The sequence below is a fragment of the Sitophilus oryzae genome, unplaced genomic scaffold (genome assembly GCF_002938485.1).
Source record: "Sitophilus oryzae breed Bouriz unplaced genomic scaffold, Soryzae_2.0 scaffold_2008_pilon_pilon, whole genome shotgun sequence".
NCBI lineage: Eukaryota > Metazoa > Arthropoda > Insecta > Coleoptera > Curculionidae > Sitophilus > Sitophilus oryzae.
Genome location: NW_022146734.1, coordinates 2,949,410 through 2,969,964, shown reverse-complemented (window position 1 = coordinate 2,969,964; position 20,555 = coordinate 2,949,410). Strand labels below are relative to the sequence as shown.

Here is a 20,555-nt window from a genome sequence, read left to right as displayed (position 1 = left end):
TTTCATAAAAAAGTAACTTAGCATAGTGATGTGAAAACCGCATATTTGTATCCCTACTCCTAAACGAGACACCCCATAAAACACACGAAAATGGGACACCCTGTACAGTACTCAAGATATATTATACAAATCGGATGTAAACAGAAAAATGCTCTGGGTTGGAAGTTATTTATTAAAAAAATATATTAAGGAAGAGTATACTTTATTAACAAGTATGGTAGGCTATTAAGATCGGCAAAAATTATTTTTTTTAAATTTCACTCAAAATGAGTTATTTGGGTCATAAATGACCTAAATTCAAAATATTTTCATGGTGTCTGTCTGTCCGTCTGTAACTCGATAACTCAAAAACCGCTAAACCGATTTTAACCAAATTTGGCACAAAAATACTGTGGCACCCGAGAATCTGGCCATTAGTTTTTGGTGGGGGTGGGGGGTTGGTAAGGGGGTATGGGAGGGGCTTAAAAATTTCTCCAAAAAAACTCCAAAATTACAGTAGCTAGCGAAACGCGGTTTTCAATTTAAGATTAGGAATAATATTTGCAACAAAATTTGTAATAACATCAAAATCAGTCAAAGTCGCAGTTTTTTAGATATTCCGTGTTTCCGTAGTCCGTTTCTGAGAAAATCCGTGTGGAGAACTCCAAACTCCCATCGGACGCGACCCCAGGTGGCGCAAATAACCGCGGAATAAAATTGGAAAAATGCCTTTACTTTGAAACTAAAAGAACTGCCTACCAACTTTTTAATAACATATTTTAGTATGGGCGGCTATACGTGCCTCCCGGCGCCATTTTTTTTCGTCGTTTTTAAAAATTACATGGGATCGATCATTCATGTCGGCGATGCAGACGTTATGTTTACAAATATAATAAAAGTAAACTAAACTAACGCTTTCATTATCAGTTAAAAATAGAAACTATGATAAATTAGACGTCCAATGAATTGAGGTAGACAATCAATGAGTGGATGTACCCAATTTTAACATAAACAGATAAGTCAGTTTACTTTGCTGTAGTGTATACCTACTGTATAAAAATAACCTATTCTACTTGTCTGGATTTTATTTAATTTATTAATCGATAATAGACATATGCATAAAAGATAGACTAACTAATATGGCTAATATACATTGTTTTGTTTTGAACCTATACTGAGTGCGTCTCAAAAGTGGCTCACCCCCTATAACTTTTTTATTTTTTCAGACAATGGTATTTTTTTTGGTATGCTAGTATATGACATAAATTAGGAATGATTGACGTATTCAATTATTTTCGGTCACTTCCTGTTTCACCGGAAATGACTACAACTTTTGATTTTTAAATGATACCCTCGGTATTTTTTTACTTTATTTGATAGAAAATAATACTCTGAATAGAATGACATATCATATGACAACTTTTGACATTTTCGCATATGGTTTATTTGAAATTGCAACACGCGGTTCATAACGACAATTTGACTCGAAATGCCATGTGTGTGGTACCAAATTATTCGTAAAAGAAAGGTTTTTCCAAATATGCTAACGAGCCATTTTAATTTGTTCCATTTGAAAAAATAATGAGATATGATTATAAATACAATTTGGGCATCTTTTAATCGGCCAGGACAAGACACGAAAAACATTAGACCATCAAATCTATTTTTCCAAGGCTCCTTGATTAAAGATTAGTGTTTTTAACATAGCCAAAGAGACTCTAGAATGAAATTTAAAATACGATTTTTTTAAGCGAAAATGTCAAAAGGTGACATATGATATATCATTCTATTCACAATGTCATTTTCTATGGAATAAAGTAAAAATATACCGAGGGTGCCATTTAAAAATCAAAAGTTGTAGTCATTTCCAGTGAAACAGGAAGTGACCAAACACAGTTCAATACGTCAATAAACCCTAATTAATACTAACATACCAAATCTCGTTTTTTTTTATCTGAAACAATAAAAAAGTTACAGGGGTGAGCCACTTTTGAGATGCACCCGGTATACAGGGTCTTTTAAAAAATATGTGCCAACTCTCGTAGGATGAATCCTCACGTAAAAATAAGATTTATTTTTCATATGAACGTGGGTCCGATTCTGCTTTGTTTCGTAGCTGCAGGAGATTAAAATATAGACTTTAGTTAGTCTTTATAATTTTCTTCCAAGTGCTTTTAGAGATTCGAATGAAATTTGGAAGGTAAAACTTACTATGACTGCTACATATTTTAATGGTAAAAAAAGTGTCGACAGATTCACCAGTGACGTGCATATGGGTTATCACTTAAGTATTTGTGTAAAAAAAACATGTGTGCCACTGACTTTTTTCCTTATTAGCAAAATTTTGTAGGCCATATAATGCTGATTAAAAGTTGTATATTGATGATTTGTCCATTTCGATCTCCTCTATGGGATAAACGCAATTGTATTAAACAAAATTAATAAAATTAAAATAAATATATAATTAATAAATTATTTATTTAATGTAATTTATTACAAAATTTTATTAAAATTTATAACACTGACGTACAGTGCTACTTACAGCAAATTCCCCCCAAAAATAATGCTATTTAAAATTACAAAAGGCCTATTTTTTAAAAGTTTTAACATTAACTTTAAAACTATGCACCTATGCTATTTCCGCACCTATGTTTATAGGAACTTTTTTTCATATTTTTTGATGAAGATCAATGAGTAGTTATTTAACATTTTGGCAAGTTAATTACATTAAATTTTTTAAAGGTTACTATTAGGATTGGATTAAGGCAAATTAATTAAATTGCGTTTATCTCATCAAGGAGGCCGAAATCGACAAAATATTAAGAGACAACTTTTAATAGGCATTTAACGGTCTACACAATTTTGCTAACAAGAGAAAAAAGTCAGTGGGGCATATATTTTTATTAGAAAAATATTCTAGTAATAACTCATATGTACGTCTCTGGTAAATATGTCGCCACTTTTTAAGCATTAAAATATGTTGCACTTATAGTAACATTTACCCTCAAAATTTAATTGGAATCGCTAAAAGCACCTGGAAGAAAATTATAAAAAGTTGAGTTGATAAAGTATGTTATTCACGAAATTCACAATGAGACCTAGGAACATGAGTATTTAATGCTTGTTTCAGGTTCATATAAATATGATCATTAGCTAATAATAGACATAATATTATACTCTCAAGAAATAGCTCTATGGTGAGAAATGTGACATTCCCGCTTCCCGCAAGCAGTTCTTAATGTCCACTACCTGCTTCAATTGCGCAGGTTCACAAAGCGATGAGACCTGCCTCGAGATAAGCCGGGCACCGAAAAGCTGGTGCACTATGGACGTACCTTTACAATTATTTTTTAAACAATTTTAATAAGTAAATTTATCTGTTAGACCATACAAATTAAAATACACCAAATAAAAGTATTAGCCATGTTTATATGTGTACACATAATATAACAAAGATAACCTTAATTGAACATTAAATATTAATAGTATAAATAACAATGATTAATATTGTTTATACAGAGGACGATTTTTTGGCCGTTAAATTTGCTAATTATAATCAACAAAAACACCAATGTCAGATAAAGAAAAAATCGGTCCATATCTAGAAACTGGATAGTCATTTATTTGACGTTTTGGGAATTTACAAAAATTACCAAATGTATAACCATTACCAAAAAATTACCATTACCAATTAGTCATACTGGAATTTTATTGAAATTGTTTATTTTTGTGGTTCATTATTGTAATATATACATATTATTATACATCATGTTTGTAGGTACATAGAATTAAAAAAAATGTTGGATTTTATCCTAGTTCTGCGATATATAAAATATTATTTAGATATTAAGTTTGATTTCCACTCAACCGCCGAGTATTTCACAATGAGGAAGATTCATATATTTTATTTTTCGCCAGGAACTGTTCAATTTATTAGAATAAATATGTGTAAATGCAAAAAAAAACTTTTTTCTTGAAAGCAGTACCACAATTTTATAAAACGCGCCATTAAAATACTATGGATAACGCAAACGACGCCTCGCGAATTGAAACGATATTTTGTTGGTCTGACGTCACCTGCCGTTCTCGTCGACGCGCGATGGCCAGCAGCAGCCACACGTGTTCCGTTTATGTACGGATTTAGGTGGCGTAGTAAGACATTTTTGTTGCTTTTAGCGTTGATTGAAGGAGCTTTTTATGCTTTTTTGTGCAGTTATTATTTGTATGTGTTGTGTGTTCTGAGAATTTTTTAAGTAATGGCAGATTCCGGGTTTGTAAAAGCACAATCAGATAACTTGCCAAAAACCAAAAAAAAAAAAAACTTGTCGATGCTTTTATGTTGGCTGCTTCTATAAATACAAATTCCCAATTTATTGGTGCTGAATTACGAGGAAAAAAACAGAGAGGTATGTAACATTTATTCTTTGTAGTACTGAGGCATATTTAAGTATAAGTAGGTACCTACTGTTGCGAACTTTTATATAGTTATAAATATTAATGTTATAAACTTATTTTTCAGATCAGGTAGGGAGACGTATGGAGATAATGCTGTAGGTTTTGTAGAAGTGAAAAGAGACAAAAATATTTGTTTAGTACGTGGAAAAATAACTCCAGAGCATAGCGTGAAAAAGAAAGTTTTTTTTATATATTGACACACCCTTACCCTTGTTATTTTTAAAGATTGTTTTTTTTACGAAATTATAGGAAATAAATTGTTTATCAGTAATGAAAATATTATACAAGATGTCCCATAAGCAAACGCCAAAATTAATTTACTTTTTAAAGTGAAACATCCTATATATTTTTGGATTCTTCGGAAATTTCTAGATATTCTAGATATATTTCATGTATAATATCCTATGCCTACAGGGTTGCCACAAGCTACACAATTGTGTATTTTGCTACACATTTGCTTCCATAACTGCACAGCTACACCACAATGGCCTGTGCTACACATTTTGAGAATTTACATATTTATTATAAAAAATCATACCAGAACAGTAAATCAGCTGACAAAAGCTGTTTTTTTTTGCTTTTAAATTATCTAAGTTACATTAAAAGAGGCCGCAAGTGAACTTTAAATTTTGAACTGACAAATATCATTTGCGGTCGAGTCAAAATCGGTAAATAGACAGGATTGCTTAATTAATTAAAAGGTAAATTCAGAGGCCAAATTTCACTGTAGTTCGGTCCACTCGTTGGCATACGTGAATAATATTCAATTCCTATTTCACTTTTCCTCCCATATCAGCAAGGACTGCAGTTTTTATGGACAAATTTGGCCGATTAAACAGTCCTGAATTGTTTACAGTTTTTATACAGACTTTTTTAACCGGTCTAATTTGTCCATAAAATCGTTAGTTTCGCGACATGAATTTTGACGTCATTGCAATATTTGCTGGCATGAGAGGAAATGAAATGGGAAATGAATATATTGACGTATACAAACGAGCGGAAGTGAGACTCTTAAAACTTGGCGATTTTACGTCTTATTCTTGGTCTTATTGGATAGTTTATAATTATTGGTCGTGGATTGCTACACAATGCTACACATTTTTATGGTCAAGTTCTGCACAATCAAAAATTTTCTTGTGGCAACCCTGTATGCCTATCTTCAAATGTTTACGAAATATTGACAGTTGAAAAGCGAAAAATACCTACAATTTTCTGGACCACCTTTTTTAAGACACCCTGTATAACTAGAATTAATTTTAAAAGAGAATATATGAAAAACCATGCAACTTTTTTATTTAATGTTTTCTTCTAAAACTTGCAGTTAAGGCTGTATGATATGGGTGTCAAAATATAATGAATAACCCTGTACATTCAAATTTCATATACCTATGTAAGACAATATACATAAATATATGAACTTACATCAAAATGATCTTCACAACAATAAATCGTAAAAATAGAGGATAATTTAACGTTTTTCCTTTCATCTCTTCTCATGGCCTTGGACCATTTTTTTTTCTGTTTTCGCTCATCCACTACGATTTATAAATATCACTAATTACTAATTATGTATTAATTAACACAAATAACTAAAATTTTGACTCGGATTCAACAGCGTTTAAAAGCAAACTGTGTAAAATAAACACGCGTCTGGCTCCACTCAACCAGAAGAACGGCGGGTGACGTCACAGCGGCAAGGCGCGGTAGAGAGCGTTTGCCCGGCCATTTAAATTAACAATATTTAATTATTTTATATTAGAGGCATTTCTTAACCGATATCAACGATTTTTTTTGTTCAGTTTGTAATTATATGAACTATTTTTTAAAACCATTATTTAAAAACATGCATTTTCCTCATTATTATGCAGTGATAATTTTTTTGCATAATATAAAATTAAGGAAGTTATTTCTTACTGATGGGCAAATACCCGATATATTGAAACTTGGTTAAATACCCAAGGCCTTGCACCCGATATATACCCAAAGGGTAATTCAGTATACCCATGGCATACTGAATTTGGGTAAATACCATTATACCCGGTATTTACCCAAGTAAACTTACTTTGTTAATTTAACGTACTTTAACAAATTTTATCAACAGTTGAATTCGGTCACGTCTATGAGTTCTTTTTCGCGAAAAAATAATTTGAAAAATTGGAATTTTTTGACAAAAAATTGGATTTTTTTTAATTTATAGTTAAAAAACATAATATCTTGATAATATGGCAACACATGTAGTAGATTAAATTTACAAAGAAGAAAATACAGAAAAAAATCCAGTGGTTCTCAAAATTTAAGCGAAAATATATTTTTTAATTTTCAAAATAAAATAACTTGGTTATTTTGGACTTTTGAACTTTGGACTTTTGAAAAACGGTAAAAAGAAATAATGTTTCTTTTATCGAGATCTACTAGTCCTGAAAATATTTCCGCTTATTTAAGACTCACTCTGTATATTTTTATTGTTATATTTCTCTATTACTATCTGTTTTTTTTTTCTACGCGATTGTTATTTATTAATTGTGTAATGCTAGTTCATTCAACTTATAGTGAAGTGTGATTTTATTTTTGTGACCTCTGAGTTTTATTTAGGATAGGAAGAGACAAAAAAAGGGTCATATACGTATTTCCATTCACCCGTGATACTTTTATTTTGTTATTTTACGTGAACGGCAAATTTTAGGATTATTGACACTTTTTTTCCATCTGGCTTTTGTTATGGATATGAATGAGGACATTGCTGCTATTTATTTAGATTATTCTGGAATAATTTTCCAAAATAAAAATAAAAATATATTAATACGAACCGTCACGTGATATTTTTTATGTTATTATTACATTATTTTAATACTTTAATATTTTTAGTAATTTAATGATAAATGTTTTATGGCTAAATTTTTCCTCTATAATTTTTTTTACAAACATCACAAAAGTATTAATTTTTGCGACGTGATTGACAATATAAAAAAGTTATTTTAACGCCTAGGCATAAAAGTAAAGCACTTTTACGCCTAAGGAAAAGGCCTAAGCACAAAAGTACAAAAATATATTATTAAACTGACATAAAGTGTCAAGTTGAACGAGCGTAACCATAGTTTCTCGATTTAGAATTACATACAAGGTATTACTTTTAAATATTTTTATATTATTTGGAACTTCGGATTTTTATTTTAAAAAATGTGCATTTTTAACAAATCGCTGTAACTTTTTTGCTATGGAAAATTATGTATTTCTATGAAAACATTTCCAAAGCACCTTTTTACGCAGAATTTAATGGCTTAAGTAGAATGTTTTTAAAATTAATAATTTAAGAGTTATCAACAGAGAAATTGATTTTTTATTTGGGACACCCTCTATATTTTTAACTAACTGAAAAGAATTTAAAATTACCTTTCCAAAAATATAGCACACTTGATATTTTGTTATAATCCCCTTTGAAATACAGAATTTTTAAAAGTTCGCCACTATTAACTAGTAGGCTCTGGACCCCTTATTGATGATATGCCCTTAATGGAACTCGAAAACATATTTTTCCAGCAAGACGACGCACCACCTCTGAACGGTGAAGTTATCAGCAAATTTTTGCAGCCAGTTTCAAGAATAATTGAATAGCTAACCAAGATCCCAGCCGTTGGCCGTCGAGGCCGCCTGACTTAGTACCCATGGATCTAATCCTATTAATAAAGGTTCCTTATTCTTCCGTATAATCTAGACAAGAATTAGAAATATTTAGCAGTTATGAGAGGGTATCTTTCACCCCCACTGAGTTAATGAATTCCTCGAGAAATGTTCAAAAACTGTCCCGTCTGTCCATAACAGAATGTCGAACACCTGTAACAAAATCTCATGTCTTGGTTTGCTATTTATTTTTATTGTTATTAGATATAGTTTAAATGTGTTGATGTTGGTTAAATATATTTTAAATTGTTATAAAATGCTGCATCTCTCATAGCAAATATTATTTTCGTTTTAATTGATGCTAGATTTTTTTGAATTACACCCGGTGCCGTTCAAAGCCTACTTATTTAAAGGGGGCGAATTTTTATATACTCTATATCTCGAAGAGGAATCGAGCAAAATATCAAGTGTGTTATGTTTTTGAAAGGTAATTTTAAATTCTTTTCAATAAATTCAAAATATACAGGGTGTCCCATATAAAAAATCAAATTTTCTGTTGATAATTCTTAAATTATTAATTTTAAAAAAATTATACTTAAACCATTAAATTCTACGTAAAAAGGTGCTTTGGAAATGTTTTCATAAAAATACAAAATTTTCCATAGTAAAAAAGTTAAAGCGATTTGTTAAAATTGCATATTTTTGAAAAACACCCCGTAACTCCGAAACGGTAACAGATATCGATATGCGGTTTTCACCATCACGTTTTTGACAAAAATTGAGCTCCAGACACCGATATCAGTTTTTGTCTATCTCCTATAGAAAAGGGTGTTTCCATTTAAAAGCGTCGAATTTGACCCACCCTGTACAGCCTCGCCGCAAAAAGTATCATTTTTACTCCTAATAAAACAATATACTATTTTTGCTCCTATATCGAACAAAACTTCCCCCACTGGGACCGAATGGGACTTTTGAGGGGTTAAATAGGAGATCATATTATCTACATAATCCCGTTGAGATTGGTTGGTTACTAATTTTTTCCACCTTTACATACTCGGCTACGTTTACAGGCCTATGTGAAATATGATATTGAAAAGGTGAAAACTGATTCCCGCAGAATTTTTTACATAGAATGCAGTGGCGTAACTAATTTTTCGGTGGAAGCTGTCATTTTTCAAATATGACTCCATTTCCACGGACACCCTGTATATTATTGTTTTAATTTTATTTGCCTTGTTATGAGAGATTTCTACTTATTTTCATAATACTCTATACTATAGTATACTCTAGAGTATACTCTACTTATTTTCATAAATAAGGTGAACTATGCATTATTTTTTTTTTAACATAAATCAACCTAATTTAAAAAAGTATTATTTTATTTAATTTAATTGAACCAGATAAATTTTGCTTTCCGTCATGTTATCTTAATAAAGTGCACTGAAAATGAGCTTGTTCAGCTTGTAGCTTACTAGATATTTGAAAAAAAAAATTCGGCTATTTTAAAAATGTTTCCTAACTCCTGTGACACAAACTTTCCTTTTATTGAAAATTTAAGTCAAAATATTGCGAACGGCTACTCTTATATCGGAGGCGGTGGGAACAAGCTTTTGCTTCTGCACTTGACTAAAAAAAATGATACCCACCTATACCTTACACTGCATACCAAAGGGCGCCACTTATTTCAAAGAGATGCTAATACTTACAAAAGATAGTACAAACTGAAATAAGAAAATTTGTACAAGTGTATTAATTGAATAGAAACTAAAATTAGTATAGCTATTAAATATTTTGAGAGACCGGATCTACCAATGAAACAATTCAAATACCCAAAAAAATAAGATTTATTACTTGTTAGAAATATTCGGTACCTATTCGGCACAGCAGTTATGTACATTAATATACAAGAATTATATTTAAGAAACTCTATCTTAAAACTTGTTTAAAATCAAATTATATCTTTTCAAATATCATTCAAACAATTATAATATAAAAGGAATACTTTTTAGAGACGGTCTTGGTTATATTCGAATAATAAATATTTAAATTTGACTTGACTTATTACGAAGATTCATGAACCTTTTTGTTTATATATAGTTAAAGGGAAAAAGATTAAAATCTGTACCCAAGATTGCCCTTACAGGTCAAAGATCGTAATGATATAAAAGGTAGAACATAAATAGATGTTAAATCTGAATAATCAATCAATATAACATGATTATTTTAATAATCAAACACAAGTAAAATTTAATGACGTCCGGATTTAGTCCGGATCTTTGGGAAGACGTGCCCGGGTTGGAAGTTTTCATCTGGTAACCCTATGTAGTTAAAATATATTATTTATTATAAATTTTCCTGGAATACATCCTAGTACAAACTTTAGATTTGCACTTCAAACAAAATTCCCAAGTTTTTTATTCTAGGAGCTACAGATGTCCGACGCACTTTTGCCGGACCCTCTATAAACTCATATTTAGACATAATAATAAAAATGAACCATTTTTATAATGTGCAGTTTTACTTTTTTTTTGATACAGAGCAAGTCTTAAATAAGTGTAAATATTTTTGGGGCTAAAAGAAACATATTTTCTCTTTACTGTTTTCCAAAGAAGTCCAAAATATCCAAATTATCTTATTTTGAAAATTTAAAAAAAATGGTTTGAGAACCATTGGCTTGGATCTTTTCTGGGGTTTATTTCTTGAAAATTTAATCTACAACCTACGTTGCCATATTATCTAGAAATTATGTTTTTTTAACTTCAATAAAATAAATCGCGAAAAACAAATTCCTCATAGACGTGTTTCTGGGGTGGTAATATACTACCCCTAAGAATATTTGCATTTATTTAAATCTCACATTTTATATAAAAAATTGCGATTTTTTTGTTTGTTTTTGACTTACTCTGAGCATCCCGACGTATGCGGCAGGCGGGGGCGGACGAGGCGGCGGCACCACTGTTCCGGCGTCGTCTCGAGCGTCGCTCCGCGGACGAATGAGCGTCGCCAGTGGCGTCGCTGGCAGGTAGACGGGCCGGCGCGACCCGGCGGGCAGATGGCGCAGATGCGATACCGCGGGGGGATACCCCACGGAGGGTGCGTTGGAACGCATTGGAGAAGGGGAGATGTTTATTGTGAGGAATATTCGGGGTAGCAGGGAGAATAAGTTAAGTTAAATGATTTTTAAACAAACCACCGGGTGTTTCAGTTTCAACATTTTTTTCAGCTTCATTCAGAACCTCAAAATTAGTGGCATAAATTAATGGTTTCAATTAGAACTCAATGGAACAGAAGAAAGCATTAAGATAAATGGAGAAACCATTAATAATTTAAGGTACGCAGACGATACAGTTTCATTCTCATAGCAGATAGTACTGAGGGATTGCAGAAATTAATAGACCGAGTAGTAGAGGCATGTGGGATATGTATGGTATGAGGTTTAACTGCAAGAAGACCAAAATCCTAATAGTTAGTAAAAATGATGAGGCGCAGTACCACCAGTTTAGGGCCAATAACGAAACCTTGGAAACAGCAGTTACAGTCACATATTTGGGCTGCAGCCCGAACAACAGAATGGGATCGCTCACGAGAGATCAAATGCCGCATAGAAAAAGCCAGACCCGTTTTTAACCGTCTTAGAAAGATCCTATGCCAATATATGCACCTGAATCTATACTAAAATATATAAAATCCTTAAGTGGCTCACTGATTAATCACGATCCTGCTCAAACCACTCAGCGTAAGAAGCTCAATTTTGGCATACAGATTGATTCTAGGGTGTAGAAGTTCGATAAGAAGGGATTTTTCGAAATTCCAGTTCCAAGAGGGTGAAACCACCCCTCAAATATTACAATATTTCTTTATTTAAAAAACGGTCAAGTTTCCGAAAAGACGCTTAAACACAAAGATATTTAAACTCGGGTTTAAATATGAGTTTAAATATCTTTGCTTAAACACGTATATTTTATTTTGTTTTTTTACATATTTCAATATTTTTTAAAAATGTGTACAGGGTGTTTCGAAAAATCTGGTCATTGATTAATCACGATCCTGCTTAAAGCGCTTGACAGAAAAAACTGATTTTTGGAAAACGGATTGACTTTAGGGTGTAGAGGTTCGATAAGAAGGGATTTTTCGAAAATTCTAAGGAGGTGAAACCACCCCTCAAATATTAGAATATTTTTTATTTAAAAACCGGTGAGTTTTTTGGAAAAACTCTTGAACACGTATATTTTATTTTGTTGTTTTACATATGTTCAGATTTTTTAAAAAATTATACACAGTGTGTCATAAAATACGACCATTGAGTAATCACGATGCTGTTTAAACTGCTTGACGTTTAAAGCTGATTTTTGGCAAACGGATTGACTGTGGGATGTAGAGGTGCGATAAGGAGTGGTTTCTCGAATCTCAAAATCCAAGAGGGTGAAAACGCCCCTCAAATATTACAATATTTGTTATTTAAAAAACGGTTAGTCTTTCGGGAAAAGGCTTGGACACGCATAATTTATTTTGTTTTTTTACATATTTTTAACTTTTTTAAAAAATCATACAGGATGTTCCAAAAAGTTGGAAGCCTTGAAATGTGGTGCTATCGCCAGGATTTCATACACTTATCATACCATGTCACAAACAACACCGTGATTCAACAAATGCAAAAGGTACTAGAAATTATACATAGTGTGAAAGTGAGAAAAATGGCATACCTTGCGTAATGTGATGCGTAATGACAAATACCAACTTATCCAATTAATACTGCAGGGCAAAATAGATAGTAGAAGAGGTCAGGGACGCCGACGAACATCATGGCTGAAAAATATTAGACAGTGGATGGGAATGACGACCGTACATTTATTCAGGGCGGCTGTCAATAGGATTATATAGACCAATATGATTGCCAACATCGTAAAAAAAGCATTTTTTACGATTAATTTGGTACCTATACTTGATATTTCGTGTCAAATTGTCGTTACATCTATGGCGATTGCGGATTGAAATTTAATTGCTACTTTTTTTAATTGAAAATGTCAAAAGTTGACATATGATAAGTCACTCGATGTAGAAAGTCATTTTCGAAATATCGCATATCGAAATCACCGTTCCGGAACCGGTTCACTCAAACGATTACAATTCTGATTGGAATACCGTTGGCGTACCGAGAACGGTTCCTTACTGTGTTGGAACGAACCTATAGTAGAAATTATCTCTTCTAAATAAAAAATTCACATTTTCTCCATACTCGGTTATTTCACAAACTTCTAAATTTACAAAATATATAATGTCTTATCCTTAATTCAAAATAAAAACCTCCGATTACCGAGAACAAAAATAAGAATAAATTATAAACAACTAATAATCTTTGGTCTGTTTTATCATTACGATGTTCTTAAAAGTTTTAAAGTAAAATAAGCCGGACACGAACTCTAACCCGCAAATTCCGATATACCACTAAACCGAGTGTGAAGAAACACTAAATTTGAGGAAAATGCCCTTTTTCCTATGTGTATATTTTGCTTTGTAACGTTCTTTTGATGTTTAAGTGTAACAAAAGGTTGAAACTATCGATCGCCAATTTCCTGCAGTTTCGTTGTCGGATAAATTAAGAAAGCCACGTTTACATGATCGATACGTGCATCACGCGGTTTCCAAGTTTCACCAAATTGAGTTTTCAGAAAGTTTTCCCGAGGTCAACACACTGCACCGTGGAAAATATCCATTTGGCATTTTCTTTTCAACTTTACCCTATTTATAATTTCCCATCTTAAATATACAGGGTGAGTTTCCTACGATGTTCTCTATGGGTATCTCGGAAACTACTGGAGATAGAGAGTCGGTTAAATGGGGAAAGAATTGCAGTTTTGTGGGGTCATAAATATGCGCCTTTCAGATTTTTGAAAAAGTTCATGGCTTACTAGATATTTCGGAAAAAACAAATTTCGGCTATTTTAAAAATTGTCCCTAACTCCATTATAAGCTGTTTTAGACAAAAAGTTTTCAGACAAAAGTTGTAGATAATCACATCCATAATGAGACTGTGCCCTCCGTTTTCTTCTAAAGCCTGTCATTTTTGACATATGACACAAACATATGTTTTTTTAAATGGAAACCATAGTTGGCCATGGCTTCAGAAAAAGCGCCATTTTTTAAGCTTTTCAGCGATATAAGTTAAAATATGTTTTCTTCGAAAAATTACTGAGTTATGCTCTTCTTCTTCGTAGCTGGAGTATTCCTCTTCAATTAAGTTCCTCAGTATGCTTCCATAGAGGCGACTCATAGTGCTGGTGACCGAAATTCCTCTGTAGTTATTGGGATCCTTCCTTGAGGCCTTTTTATATATAGAGGAGATATATGCTTTTTTCCACTGTTCAGGTACTGGATGACCATTTAAGCACTGGTTAACTATGTTTGTTAACATTCTAAATAGTTTTTCGCTTCCAGATTTTATGAGTTCCGCATATACTCCCTCTGGGCCACATGCTCTTCCATTCTTTAAAGACATTATAGCGGTCTTTATTTTGTTGGTATCCACGTAGATTTCCTCTCCTTCAATGTTTATTTCTGGCTGTGGCGGTTCTTGATACTCAGGTCTGTTCTCTGACAACAATTTGGAATAATATTTCACCTAAATAACTACAAGCACAAATTAATGAACTAAATACAGCCAGCAATAAAGTTGGTCTCAAAATAAATTTAGCAAAAACTAAAGTAATGTCCAACGAATTAGTGGAAAGAAAAGACATTCTAATAAATAACACAACACTGGAAATAGTAGAAGAATAGTTATATTTGGGACAACTAATACAGAGCTCGGGATCTCTACTACCAGAAATCAACAGAAGAATTAAGTTAGCATGGAGTAGTTACGGAGGAAACTCAATCATATTCAAAATTACGCTACTAAACTAAATCTACGTAAATGACTTGGTTTGAAAATGCCAACCATGCTTTGGATCGGTGTTTTTAAGAGATCCGGTGACCTTGCGCTACCAAAAATAATAAGCGCTGCAATCAGGCTGCTCTTTGCAGTATGGTAAACATCGAGAATTGTTGTGCCAATTAACGTGCCTAATTAACATAACAGAAAAAGAGAGATAATGTTGAATCGTCGAAAAATGCAGCTAGTAGCGCTGGGTAGCCAACAACGTTCGACCGAGAAAAATCTAAAAAAAGAAACGAAAATCATCGAGTATTAATAAATAAACAAACAAGAGCACAAGCTAAAACCGTGCCTGGTGTGATCACGAGCCAGTGAGTGCATCAGATTGAAGATAGAGACGGACTGTGTCTTCGAAATTTTCTAATTTTTTTATTATTTGGAGTTATTAGTATTTTTTATCTGTTTTATTGATGCAGTGAAAACAACGCGAGTAAAAAATATCTCATTTTTTTACAATATTTTTTTAACTTTTCACATGATGATTAGATATTAAAAAATATATGTTTACTTTATTTTACCACTTAGGAAAGATTTTGACAGACGATGACAGAAAAAAAAAGCAGATGGCGTCCATATCAATCCATTTGGACATTGTGGGGGCGTTTGATAATATACCTCACAAGGTAGTCAGCGATCTCTAGAAACAGGAGGGATGAACAGAACGATAATTCGCTGGTTTTTGGAAATGCTCTCAACACGGACAGCAAAGGCTGAGATGGGTACCAAAATTGTAGTTGTAAAGTTGTTAAAACAACTCAAGGAACTCCATAAGGTGGAGTAATCTCCCTCCTACCGTGGAGCTTGGTAGTGAATGAACTACTAGACAAATTAACTCTATCGGGAACACACTGCATATAGTATACAGATGACATAGTCATGATCGCTCGGGGGAAACATGAAGGCTCCCTGTGTGATATTATCCAAAGAAGACTCCGTATAACTGAAATATTGCTCAGAACTGTCGGGATGAGTATCAACTCAGACAAAACCGCGGTAGTGCCATTCACCAGGAAGCAAAGTCTAAAGAACTTGAAAAGACTCTATCTAGATGGAAAGGAAATACTGCCATCACAGGAAGTCAAATATCTGGGAATAACCCTGAACAGTAATCTTCTATAGAACAAGAATATTAAGAACATTACCAGCAAATCCATAAAGGCTCTCATGATATGCAGAAAACTAGTGGGAAATAGATGGGACAGCGCCCCTAACATTTTGTGCTGGATGTATACCATGATAGTAACTGGACCCATGATTACCTATGAAGCAGTTGCTTGGTACATAAATAGACATACACATAGACATACATACATTAGTATATACTAGAGCAACACACAGCAAGACCTGTGCAAAGTACAGAGACCCGCATGCATCTACATCACAATCTACATCACAGATGCCATGAGAACATGCCCAATAGCAGAAATGAAGGTCATTCTAGACCTAACGCCACTGCACATTGTCGCGTTGTCGACAGTGTGCAGTGGCGTTAGTTAATATGCCAATGATTAAAATGGTTATTGACGGAAACAGTACTGGATGAATTGACAGCTCAATGAATGAATGTACAACTTTGTGAAACATCTCACTGTAGTATTGAGAAATAAAAAGGCTTGGGAAGAGAGAAACGTTTGCCCAGAATGTAAAAGACCATACCATACCGTGGTATACTGATGCTTCCAAACCAAAGTAGGGACAGAGATAAGAGTATTTGGGCCAAAAACTAAATACTCTGAACCAATGGGCATTTACCCCAGCATTTTTCAGGTAGAAATCTACGCTGTTGAAAGATACGTCAATTTATCTTAGATAGGAACTATCGAAAACAGGAAATAGCCATCAAAAATCAAAGATTTTCCTTGATTTAAGTAAGAACAATTTTCGGATTGTGACGGGGTTTTAACAGGACATTGTCTCCTCAACGAACACCTCAGTAGATTGACGCTAAGAAAAAACGGCAAACGCAGATTCTGTGGGGGAAAATGGGGAAACACCAGAACACCTCATCACTAACCTAGCCTCTGTGAAGCCATCTCGGATAGCGGCTTTTGCCAAAGCCCTGAGGTTGTATGATTAGTTATAACTCGTTATAACTCAAGAAAGGAAAACCCACAATAAGATCTGTAAGCATTTTATGAATTATGATGCCTTATGCCTGGGTGAATTTGCTATGTTGACATTTGACTACCAATGAAGACAAATGTCTTCATAGGTTGTTAGACAAATTCGTATTTTAACAAATCATTACTTCTGTCCTTATTGTTAAAAGATATTTATTTTTTAAAAAGAAGAAATTGAATTAGCAAAGCTGACGGCCCTGGAACTATAACAGATAAAAAAACGGATGAAATTTCATAATGCAGATATGTATACAGAAACCCGTTATCAGGGTCCACTTTTATTGTCCACATACATACATACGTTCATAACCTGAAATTAGCATTTTAATTGGTAATAACAGCTTTGATTAGCAACAGTCAATTCATAAACAAAGACTGATTGAAAGAAGAAACGCCGATAATCATTACCAAAACAATTATATCATACCCGCACCAAGTTCAAAAGGTGGCCAAAAATATAATTAAATATATACCCTGTATCTATTGATTCGTGATGATCTACAAGAAATATAGTAGCTAGTGAAGGAATTACTCGAATACAAATAACCAAAGTATTCGTTAATTCAAGCGTTCGATTCATATCGTTAGTACCATCTTAGTACTATAGAAATACTGAAAATAATCCAAAATTGAAACTGCAAGTTCGAATTGCGTGTCTTCGAAATTCCTTGTCATTCAAAAAATATATATTTTTTAATTGTATTAGTTTATTTTAATTCATTGCTTCAATAGTAATCGAATTCAACAAGATTCGAAATGTATTCGATTCTCACAGTATGTGAATAAAAGGTATTCGATTCTAAAAATCATCCGACTCTTCATTAACAAGCTTCATTCAGAACGTCAAAATTAGTGGAATAAATTAGTGGTTTCAATTATACTTTATACTTATGAGCTTACGATCATTCACAATGTCTAAAAAAATACAATGAAAATTATTGGAATATCCTAGCAAGAGCGTAAGCAGTTGTATATCCACAGAGAAAGCCTAATAATTAGGTAACAAGACGATACATTTTTGAATTATAACACCAATACGTCATCTTTGCATTGTACTTACTTCACATACGGCGTCCACAGGCCAAGAGTGTTCTACCAGCGTCTCTTTTTAGAGAAAAATAATTTGTAAGCTTAGCAATGAACTATTGTTCATTTTGCTTAAAACTTTAAAGCATGTTTGCCATAAAAAAAATGAATTTTGTTTTACAGCAACAATCAAATTTTAATTTTGACATTGATCGATGTCCTTCAATAAAATTATAACCCCAAATCAAATGAGAATGACAATTACTACAAAGAATATGCAGTAATTTACGAAAAGCCGTAATGATGTTACCAATCTCTTTCATCTGGTTGGCAAGTGATTGAGAGAGTTCGACAGAGTATATGACGTGACATTGAACGACTGAACATTCTATACAACTTCTCTTTACAAATTTTGAAGTATAATTAGTCGAAAAAGTTAAAAGTTTGTTCACCACTAATTGAAAATTACTATCTACGGTAATCGCAAAACAATGTTCGATGTACGTGATCAACTTTGAGTGACAAGCGATGGCGACAGCGCTGCCAGATTGTGATAGATGGATGGGATGAATCTTAATGTATAATTGGGAAACAATATATTTATTATAGCATTTTTTTAAAAATTTTACGTTTTATTTTTAATTTAATAATTAATATTTTAGTAATTAATTGATTTATTTGTTTTATAGCTTATTTTACCTATTACGTATGGGTAAAAACTGGTCCATTATGAAGACTATTCTAAGCGTTATTTATTTATTTATTTATTGATGTACAACACAACTCTATTGTTGTAACACACCAGTGCTAATAAAAAGTAAGATGGTGCCATTAATGCACAAAGTAATAATCACAGAATTTACTAAAAACTAACGTAGAAATAACTTTCAAAGTGGTATAATGTTCTTACCAATCAAACTTACTTCTCTGACTGCAATCAAGGGTTATAAAGCACCTTTAATGTTACGTTCTCGTTCAAAATAGGTTATCAGGGAACCAGGGAAGCTCCAAGCTCTTTGCTTCGACTGTTTAAATGCTTCGGCATATTTTCAACACACAATTTCAAGAAATGCAATACAAAAACTCGAGAATTTAGTTCTAAAAAGAACTAAATTCTGTAGTTAAAACTACAATTTTTAAAAAAAGACTATGAAAATAGGCAAAAAAGTGAGAATTATTCACAAAGATTCAACAACAACACGATATTATACAAAATAATGACTGACATTCTGACATTATGATAATTGTCACATAATAAACGACAACGTTGCTGAACACGGCGCAATGTGACCAACATAGCGATAATAAAATTCGGTTTAAACTAATTTTTGCAGATGCTTTAATCTAAATAAAATATCTGGCACATTCATTTGCTCTAAAGTAAAATGAAGCTCGGTATCTTAAATTATACAACAAATTTAAACATTTTTGCCAACATTTCATTTAGTCAGATTTATATGCTTTAATGTCAATTTCGATATAATTGATGACGTGCATCGGAAAACGTTTTGCGATTACCGTACCTCTGAATTTGACCTTTTGAACGTTTACCATTAAAATTAGAAGTTTCTAATTTCAATGTAATCATTCTCTCAAACTTCTACGCTAATTGAAACCATTAATTTATACCACTAATTTCGAGGTTCAGAATGAAGCTCTAAAACTACAAAATCAGAAAATCTACACCACGATCATAATTAGCATAACTACGGAAATAAAGTATTCTCTATATACAGGTGTTTATTAAATGGAATGCAATTGCAGGGCAAATAAAAACTGATAAAGATATTTGCCAGTTCTTCTAACTTGGAAAACGGGCTTAGGATTGAATCGTAATAATCCAGATTATTGCGGCAGCTGTAACTGGCACGATCGGCGCTGTTTAGTGGTTGGGGATGTGCCACATATACACAGACACACAACAGCAACATACTAAGTATATCGAACCTAGATTTATCCTACCGATAACCCCGAAGTTTATATTAGCTTTTCACGATTTCCGCAATTCATTCCTGGGATGGAAATAAGTAGCGGCTGTAGAGGGAAAAACTATATTTTTCCAGGACATTTTTAGTCTAAGTATACCAAGTATTTTTCAAAAGTGGCTAACCTCTATAATTTTTTTTATATTTTCAGTAAAAAAAACGAGATATGCTACGTTAGTTTAGGGGTGCGTCTCAAAAGTGGCTAACCCCTAAGTGATATAGACCTGACATAAATTAAGATTTATTGACGTATTCAATTGTTTTTGGTCACTTCCTGTTCCACCGAAAATTACTACAACTTTAATACAACTACAACTTTAAGTAGAAATGTACCGAGGGTGCCATTTAAAAATCAAAAGTTGGAGTCATTTCCGGTGAAACAGGAAGTGACAAAAACAATTTAATACGTCCTAATTTATGCCAATCAATAATAAATCC

The 20,555-nt window shown here is 32.8% G+C and overlaps 1 protein-coding gene across 1 annotated transcript in view; it reads right to left on the bottom strand.

Moving 5' to 3' along the window:
- Nucleotides 1-11,027, bottom strand: part of LOC115883980 (rootletin) — a 101,681-nt gene extending 90,654 nt beyond the window's left edge. Inside the window, exon 1 of the mRNA XM_030902399.1 lies at nucleotides 10,955-11,027. Within this exon, the coding sequence (XP_030758259.1) occupies nucleotides 10,955-10,963 (9 nt within the window). The 5' untranslated portion in view covers nucleotides 10,964-11,027. The remainder of the gene's footprint in view (nucleotides 1-10,954) is intronic.
- Between the last annotated feature and the right edge of the window lie 9,528 nt (nucleotides 11,028-20,555).